Here is a 10067-nt window from a genome sequence, read left to right as displayed (position 1 = left end):
GTAAATCAGGCCCTAAGGGGGCTTAAAGGGCATTAATGGGGGTAAATCAGGCCCTGAGTGGGCTTAAAGGGCATTAATGGGGGTAAATCAGGCCCTAAGGGGGCTTAAAGGGCATTAATGGGGGTAAATCAGGCCCTGAGTGGGCTTAAAGGGCATTAATGGGGGTAAATCAGGCCCTAAGTGAGCTTAAAGGGCATTAATGGGGGTAAATCAGGCCCTGAGTGGGTTTAAAGGGCATTAATGGGGGTAAATCAGGCCCTAGGTGAGCTTAAAGGGCATTAATGGGGGTAAATCAGGCCCTAAGGGGGCTTAAAGGGCATTAATGGGGGTAAATCAGGCCCTAAATGAGCTTAAAGGGCATTAATGGGGGTAAATCAGGCCCTAAGGGGCTTAAAGAGCATTAATGGGGGTAAATCAGGCCCTGAGTGGGCTTAAAGGGCATTAATGGGGGTAAAATCAGGCCCTGAGTGGGTTTAAAGGGCATTAATGGGGGTAAATCAGGCCCTGAGTGGGCTTAAAGGGCATTAATGGGGGTAAATCAGGGTTTAATGGGGCTTAACCAGGTCCTAACTGGGCTAAACTGGTTTTAACTGGTGTGTGTGGGGCCTCATTCCCATCTTAAACCCCCAATTGAGGTTCCACTGAGCCCCCACCCTTTAGACACCATTGGTCCCCCCCATATATGGGGTGCCCCCCATGGGTACTCCACCCCTTTAGACCCCATTGGGGTCCCTCCCCATTTATGGGGTGCCCCCCCTTTAGACCCCATTGGGCCCCCCCCTCCATTTATGGGGTGTCCCCCATGGGTCCTCTCCCCTTAGACCCCATTTGGCCATGCCCCTCCATTTATGGGGTATCCCCCATTGGAGCCCCCCTGTTTGACCCCATTGGGGTCCTCCCCATTTATAGGGTGTCCCCCATTGGAGCCCCCCCCGTTTGACCCCATGCGGTGCCCCTGCATTTATGGGGTGTCATCCCCCCCATTTACACCCCATAGGGGCCCCCGACCCATTTATGGGGTGTCCCCCATGGTTCCCCCCCCTTTACACCCCATTGGGGTCCCCCCACCCATTTATGGGGTATCCCCCATTGGAGCCCCCCTTGACCCCATTGGGGCCCCCCACCCATTTATGGGGTGTCTCCCATGGGTGCCCTCCCCCCCCTTTAGACCCCATTAGGGTCCCTCCCCATTTATGGGGTACCCCAACCTTTAGACCCCATTGGGGTCCCCCACCCCATTTAAGGGCTGTTCCCCATAGATGTCCCCCCTTTACCCCCACTGAGGCCACCCCCCCATTTATGGGGTGTTGTTCCCCCACCTTTTGACCCCATTGGGACCCCCCCACCCCATTTATGGGATATCCCCCATGGGTGCCCCCCCATTAGACCCCATAGGGGTCCCCTCCCCATCTATGGGGTGCCCCCCATGGGTCCCCCCCCTCTTTTCCCCCTTAGAGCTGCAGAAGGCCAAGGCCAAGGCCCAGCGCGGCGGCCACGCGGTGGAGGAGGCTGCGCTCTGCAACCAACTGGGAGAGATCCTGGCCAGCCACGGTGAGCGGGATAACGGCACCGGGATAGCGGCACCGGGATACGGGGATAACGGGACCGGGATGCGGGGATAACGGCACTGGGATAGCGGGATAACGGGCCCGGGATGCAGGGATAACGGCACCGGGATGCGGGGATAACGGCACCGGGATAGCGGGATAGCGGCACCGGGATACGGGGATAACGGCACCGGGATGCGGGGATAACGGGAACGGGATACGGGGATAACGGCACCGAGATAGCGGGATAGGCGGGATTGCGGGATAGCGGCACCGGTATGCAGGGATAGCGGCACCGGGATAGCGGGATAACGGCACCAGGATAGCAGAGATAACGGCACCGGGATAGCGGGGATAACGGCACCGGGATAGCAGGGATAACGGCACCGGGATAGCAGGGATAACGGCACCGGGATAGCGGGATAACGGCACCGGGATAGCGGGATAACGGCACCGGGATAGCGGGATAGCGGCACCGGAATGCAGGGATAACGGCACCGGGATAGCGGGATAACGGCACCGGGATAGCAGGATAACGGCACCGGGATAGCGGGATAGCGGCACCGGAATGCAGGGATAACGGCACCGGGATAGCGGTATAACGGCACCAGGATAGCAGAGATAACGGCACCGGGATAGCGGGGATAACGGCACCGGGATAGCAGAGATAACGGCACCGGGATAGCGGGATAGCGGCACCGAAATGCAGGGATAACGGCACCGGGATACAGGCATAACAGGACTGGGATGCGGGATAACGGCACCGGGATAGCGGGGATAACGGCACCGGGATAGTGGGATAACGCCAGAGTGATCCGGGGAAAACGGCACCGGGATACAGGGATAACAGGACCGGGATAGCGGGATAGCGGCACCGGGATGCGGGGATAACGGCACTGGGATAGCGGGATAACGGGACCGGGATAACAGCACCGGAATGCAGGGATAATGGGACCGGGATAGCGGGATAACGGCACCGGGATGCAGGGATAACGGCACTGGGATAGCGGGATAACGGGCCCGGGATGCAGGGATAACGGCACCGGAATGCGGGGATAACGGCACCGGGATGCGGGGATAACGGCACCGGGATAGCGGGATAACAGGACCGGGATACAGGGATAACGGCAGCAGGATAATGGGACCGGGATGCGGGGATAACGGCACCGGGATACAGGGATAACGGCACTGGGATACAGGGATAATGGGACCGGGATGCGGGGATAACGGCACCGGGATGCAGGGATAACGGCACCGGGATGTGGGGATAACGGCGCGGGGATAATGGCACCGGCATGCGGGGATAACAGGACCGGGATAGTGGGATAACAGCGACTGTGATACAGGGATAACAGTAATCAGGATGCAAGGATAACATCCGGGATACAGGGATAAGGACCAGGTTGCAGGGATAACAGCAACCGGGATACAGGGATAACAGCGGCTGGAATGCAGGGATAATGATCAGGATACAGAGATAATGAGTGAGATACAGGGATAACAGCAACCGGGATGCAGGGATAACGACTGGGATCCAGGGATAACAGCAACTGGGATCCAGGGACAACAACAGGGATAACAACCGGGATCCAGGGATAACAACAGGGATAACAACCGGGACCCAGGGATAACAACAGGGATCCAGGGATAACAACTGGGATCCAGGGATAACAACTGGGATCCAGGGATAACAACAGGGATACAGGGATAACAACAGGGATAACAACCGGGATACAGGGATAACAACTGGGATAACAACTGGGATGCAGGGATAACAACAGGGATAACAGCTGGGATCCAGGGATAGCAACAGGGATAACAGCTGGGATCCAGGGATAACAACGGGGATAACAACCAGGACCCAGGGATAACAACTGGGATGCAGGGATAACAACAGGGATAACAACTGGGATGCAGGGATAACAACTGGGATGCATGGATAACAACAGGGATAACAACTGGGATGCAGGGATAACAACAGGGATAACAACCAGGATCCAGGGATAACGACCCCCGGGATCTATGGATAAGCCCCCCCTCCCCAACCCCACTCTGTGCCATTCCCCCCCCCATAGGCCGCTATGAGGAGGCCCTGGAGGAGCACCGGGAGGAGCTGCGGCTGCTGGAGGGCGCCGGGGACCGCTTGGGCTGCGCCATCGCCCACCGCAAGATCGGCGAGCGCCTGGCGGAGCTGGAGCGGTACGGGGCTGCCCTGCAGGTACCGGAGCATCCGGAGCATCCCCATGGTGCTGGTACCCACTGCATCCCCGTGGTGCTGGTACCCACTGCATCCCCGTGGTGCTGGTACCCACTGCATCCCGGTGGTGCTGGTACCCACAGCATCCTCGTGGTGCTGGTACCCACTGCATCCCCGTGGCGCTGGTACCCACTGCATCCCTGTGGTGCTGGTACCCACTGCGTCCCCTTGGTGCTGGTACCCACTGCATCCCTGTGGTGCTGGTACCCACTGCATCCCCGTGGCGCTGGTACCCGCTGCATCCCCGTGGTGCTGGTACCCACTGCATCCCGGTGGTGCTGGTACCCGCTGCATCCCTGTGGTGCTGGTACCCGCTGCATCCCTGTGGTGCTGGTACCCACTGCATCCCCGTGGTGCTGGTACCCGCTGCATCCCTGTGGTGCTGGTACCCGCTGCATCCCCGTGGCGCTGGTACCCGCTGCATCCCTGTGGTGCTGGTACCCACTGCATCCCCGTGGTGCTGGTACCCACTGCATCCCCGTGGTGCTGGTACCCGCTGCATCCCGGTGGTGCTGGTACCCGCTGCATCCCTGTGGTGCTGGTACCCACTGCATCCCCGTGGTGCTGGTACCCGCTGCATCCCCGTGGTGCTGGTACCCACTGCATCCCGGTGGTGCTGGTACCCACTGCATCCCCGTGGTGCTGGTACCCACTGCATCCCTGTGGCGCTGGTACCCACTGCATCCCCGTGGTGCTGGTACCCACTGCATCCCTGTGGCGCTGGTACCCACTGCATCCCTGTGGCGCTGGTACCCACTGCATCCCTGTGGTGCTGGTACCCACTGCATCCCTGTGGTGCTGGTACCCACTGCATCCCTGTGGTGCTGGTACCCACTGCATCCTCGTGGTGCTGGTACCCACTGCATCCCCGTGGTGCTGGTACCCACTGCATCCTCGTGGTGCTGGTACCCACTGCATCCTGCCCTATTCTGCCCCATCCCCATGGTGCTGGTACCCACTGCATCCTGCCCTATTCTGCCCCATCCCCATGGTGCTGGTACCCACCGCATCCTTTCCTATTCTGCCCCATATTCATGGTGCTGGTGTCCACTGCATCCTGCCCTATTCGGCCCCATCCCCTTGGTGCTGGTACCCACTGCATCCTGCCCTATTTTGCCCCATCCCCATGGAGCTGGTACCCACTGCATCCTGCTCTGTGCTGGGGCGTCCCCATGGTGCTGGTACCCACTGCATCCTGCCCTATTCTGCCCCATCCCCGTGGCGCTGGTACCCACTGCATCCCTGTGGCGCTGGTACCCACTGCATCCTCGTGGTGCTGGTACCCACTGCATCCCGGTGGTGCTGGTACCCACTGCATCCTGGTGGTGCTGGTTCCCACAGCATCCCCGTGGTGCTGGTACCCACTGCATCCTCGTGGTGCTGGTACCCACTGCATCCTGCCCTATTCTGCCCCATCCCCATGGTGCTGGTACCCACCGCATCCTGCCCTATCCTGCCCCATCCCCATGGTGCTGGTACCCACCGCATCCTGCCCTATTCTGCCCCATCCCCATGGTGCTGGTACCCACTGCATCCTGCCCTATTCTGCCCCATCCCCACGGTGCTGGTACCCACCGCATCCTGCCCTATCCTGCCCCTTTCCGGTGGCGCTCAGCACCCTTTCCTACCTCTCTTTTCCCAGCACCAAGAGCAGCACCTGGAGCTGGCGCGGGCGCTGGGCGACCACACGGAGCAGCAGCGGGCCTGGGCCACCCTGGGCCGGACCCACATGTTCATAGGGGAGAGCGGCGAGGAGCCGGGGGCGCTGGATGAGGCCCAAAGGGCTTTCCACACCAGTTTGGCCATCGTGGAGGAGAGGCTGGAAGGTGCTGGGGTCTCAGTGTTGAGGGAAGGGGGTGCTGGGTGCTGTGCGCCCATGGGTGCTGAGCCCCGGCGGTGGGTGCAGGATGGGTGCCGCGGAGGGAGGTGCTGGAGATGAAGGCTCGGCTCTTCCTCAACCTGGCGTTGGTGAGCGACTGCCGGAAGGAGCCGGAGCTGAGGGAGCGGTACCTGAGGAGGAGCATCTTCCTGGCGGAGTAGGGAGATGGGATTGGGAATGATGGGATTGGGGTGATGGGATTGGGGTGATGGGATGGGGAGAGATGGGATTGGGAATGATGGGATTGGGAATGATGGGATGGGGGGAGATGGGATTGGGAATGATGGGATTGGGGTGATGGGATTGGGAATGATGGGATGGGGAGAGATGGGATTGGGGTGATGGGATTGGGAATGATGGGATGGGGGGAGATGGGATTGGGAATGATGGGATGGGGGGTGATGGGATTGGGGAGATGGGATTGGGAATGATGGGATGGGGGGTGATGGGATTGGGGAGATGGGATTGGGGTGATGGGATGGGGGGAGATGGGATGGAGGTGATGGGATTGGGAATGATGGGGTAGGAGATGATGGGATCTGGAATGGTGGGATTGGGAATGATGGGATGTGGGAATGGGTTTGATGGGATGTGGGAAGGGATTTGATGGGATGTGGGAAGGGATTTGATGGGATGTGGGAATGGATTTGATGGGATGTGGGAATGGATTTGATGGGATGTGGGAAGGGGTTTGATGGGATGTGGGAATGGATTTGATGGGATGTGGGAAGGGGTTTGATGGGATGTGGGAAGGGATTTGATGGGATGTGGGAATGGATTTGATGGGATGTGGGAAGGGGTTTGATGGGATGTGGGAAGGGATTTGATGGGATGTGGGAATGGATTTGATGGGATGTGGGAATGGATTTGATGGGATGTGGGAAGGGGTTTGATGGGATGTGGGAATGGATTTGATGGGATGTGGGAAGGGGTTTGATGGGATGTGGGAAGGGATTTGATGGGATGTGGGAATGGATTTGATGGGATGTGGGAAGGGGTTTGATGGGATGTGGGAAGGGATTTGATGGGATGTGGGAATGGATTTGATGGGATGTGGGAATGGATTTGATGGGATGTGGGAACGGATTTGGTGGGATGTGGGAATGGATTTGATGGGATGTGGGAGTGGATTTGATGGGATGTGGGAGTGGATTTGATGGGATGTGGGAAGAGGTTGAGGTGGGATCTGGGAATGATGAGATCTGGAAGCGGGTTGGGGTTAGCCTTAGGTTTACGGTTAAGGTGGGGGGATCCCATGGGTGCTGCTGTACCCATGCAGGCGGTGGGGGTCCCATTGGTGCTGGAGTCCCATGGGTGCTGTGGTCCCATGGGTGATGTGGTCCCATGGGTGCTGTGGTCCCATGGGTGATGTGGTCCCATGGGTGATGTGCTCCCATGGGTGATGTGCTCCCATGGGTGCCATGGTCCCATGGGTGATGTGGTCCCATGGGTGCTGCTGTCCCATGGGTGCCGCTGTCCCCGCAGGCAGGGGGGGCTGCAGGAGGACCTGTACCGGGCGCACTTCAACCGCGGCTCCATCCTGCTGCGGGACGGGGACCACGGCGGGGCCCTGCGGAGCCTGAGCCGCGCTCGGGAGAGCGCCCGGAGCCTGCGGGACCGGGCCCTGGAGAGCGAGAGCTGCGCCAGCTCCGCACGGGTACGGGGACACCCAGCACCCAGCTCCCAGCACCCAACCCAACACCCAACCCAGCGCCCAACACCCAGCACCAACACCCAACACCCAGCGCCCAACACCCAGCACCAACACCCAACACCCAGCGCCCAACACCCAGCACCAACACCCAACACCCAGCGCCCAACACCCAGCACCAACACCCAACACCCAGCGCCCAACACCCAGCACCAACACCCAACACCCAGCGCCCAACACCCAGCACCAACACCCAACACCCAGCGCCCAACACCCATCGCCCAACACCCAGCGCCCAACACCCAGCACCAACACCCAACACCCAGCGCCCAACACCCAGCACCAACACCCAACACCCAGCACCCAGCACCCAACACCCAGCACCCAACACCCAGCACCCAACACCCAACCCAACACCCAACCCAGCGCCCAACACCCAGCACCAACACCCAACACCCAGCATCCAACACCCAGCACCCAACACCCAACCCAGCACCCAGCACCCAACCCAACACCCAGCACCCAGCACCAACACCCAACACCCAGCACCCAGCACCCAACCCAACACCCAGCACCCAACACCCAGCACCCAGCACCCAACACCCAACCCAGCACCCAACACCCAACACCCAACCCAGCACCCAACACCCAACCCAGCGCCCAACACCCAGCACCCAACCCAACACCCAGCACCCAACACCCAGCACCCAACACCCAACCCAGCACCCAGCACCCAACACCCAACCCAGCGCCCAACACCCAGCACCAACACCCAACACCCAGCATCCAACACCCAGCACCCAACACCCAACCCAGCACCCAGCACCCAACCCAACACCCAGCACCCAACACCCAGCACCAACACCCAGCACCAGCACCCAACACCCAGCACCAGCACCCAACCCAACACCCAGCATCCAGCACCAGCACCCAGCACCCAACCCAGCACCAGCACCCAGCACCCAACCCAACACCCAGCATCCAGCACCAGCACCCAACACCCAGCATCCAGCACCCAGCACCCAACCCAGCACCAGCACCCAGCATCCAGCACCCAGCCCAGCCCTGCGTCCCTCATCCCATCCCCCATCCCTGCATCCCCCATCCCATCCCCTGTCCCATCCCTGCATCCCCCATCCCAGCCCTGCATCCCTCATCCCCCATCCCATCCCTGCAGCCCCCATCCCATCCCTTATCCCATCCCTCCCCATCCCATCCCTGCGCCCCATCGCCCCCTTCACCCCTGTTGCCCCCCAGAGCCTCCATAGCCCCATTGTTCCCCATAGCCCCATTGTTCCCCATCACCCCTGTTACCCCCATTGCCACCCCCAGCCTCCATCACCCCCATAGCCCCATTGTTCCCTGTTACCCCCGTTGCCCCCCATAGCCTCCATCACCCCCACAGCCCCATTGTTCTCCATCACCCCTGTTACCCCCATTGCCCCCCATAGCCTCCATCACCCCCCTCACCCCATAGCCTCCATCACACCCCATAGCCCCACTGTTCCCTATTCTCCCCATCACCCCCCTCACCCCATAGCCTCCATCACACCCCATAGCCCCCATCACCTCCATTGCCCCCCATAGCCCCGTTGTTCCCCATCACCCCTGTTACCCCCATTGCCCCCCCAGCCTCCATCACCCCCCATAGCCCCATTGTTCCCTGTTACTCCCATTGCCCCCCATAGCCTCCATCACCCCCACAGCCCCGTTGTTCTCCATCACCCCTGTTACCCCCATTGCCCCCATAGCCTCCATCACACCCCATAGCCCCACTGTTCCCCATTGCTCCCCATCGTCCCCATCATGCCCCTCACCCCATAGCCTCCATCACACCCCATAGCCCTGCTGTTCCCCATCACCCCCTCACCCCATAGCCTCCATCACTCCCCATAGCCCCACTGTTCCCCATCACCCCCATAGCCCCCCATAGCCTCCATCACCCCCCATAGCCCCGCTGTTCCCCATCACCCCCATTGCCCCCCATAGCCCCTCTCTCCCCGCAGGTGTTCCTGGCCCTGGGGGACTTCGCTGCGGCCCGGCGCTCTCTCCGGCAGGCCCATGCCCTGGGCCCGCGGCAGCCGCGGCACCGGCACCAAGTGCGCGCCGACCTCCGCTACGGTGAGGGGGGGCCCAAGGCCCCAGTGACGTCATCAAGCCCTCAATGATGTCATCAAACCATCAATGATGTCATCAAGCCCCCAATGACGTCCCTAAGCCCTCAATGACATCATCAAACCCTCAATGATGTCATCAAGCCCCTAATGATGTCATCAAGCCCCCAATGACATCCCCAAGGCCCTAAAGACTCCCCAAGGCCCCAGTGATGTCCCCAAGCCCTCAATGACGCCCCCAAGGCCTCAGTGACATCATCAACCCCCAGCCAATGACGTCCCCAACCCCCCAATGACGCCCCCATAGGTTCCAAAGACGTCCCCAAGGCCCCAATGACGTCATCAAGCCCTCAGTGATGTCATCAAACCATCAATGATGTCATCAAACCCCCAATGATGCCCCCAATGACGTCCCCAAGGCCCCAAAGACTCCCCAAGCCCTCAATGACATCATCAAACCCTCAATGACGTCATCAAGCCCCCAATGACATCCCCAAGGCCCCAAAGACTCCCCAAGCCCTCAATGACGCCCCCAAGGCCTCAATGACGTCAAGCCCTCGATGATGTCATCAAGCCCCCAATGACATCCCCAAGGCCCCAGTGACGTCATCACACCCTC

General features: G+C 60.5%; 1 protein-coding gene across 1 annotated transcript; it reads left to right on the top strand.

Annotated features, from left to right (window-relative positions):
* Positions 1 to 4976: 4976 nt before the first annotated feature.
* LOC130611388 (tonsoku-like protein) lies at positions 4977 to 9455 on the top strand (the record flags this gene model as incomplete). Its single annotated transcript, XM_057432078.1, has 5 exons — positions 4977 to 4985; positions 5447 to 5630; positions 5711 to 5840; positions 7169 to 7340; positions 9341 to 9455. Coding segments are annotated over exons 1-5 (610 nt in total), but the record flags the coding sequence as incomplete, so codon positions are not given.
* Positions 9456 to 10067: the final 612 nt, after the last annotated feature.

Source organism: Pezoporus wallicus, unplaced genomic scaffold (genome assembly GCF_028554395.1).
Source record: "Pezoporus wallicus isolate ANWC-B61680 ecotype Strahan unplaced genomic scaffold, APGP_CSIRO_Pwel_v1 contig_10044, whole genome shotgun sequence".
In the NCBI taxonomy this organism is placed as follows: Eukaryota; Metazoa; Chordata; class Aves; order Psittaciformes; family Psittacidae; genus Pezoporus; species Pezoporus wallicus.
This window is presented reverse-complemented; position numbering and strand designations above follow the sequence as displayed.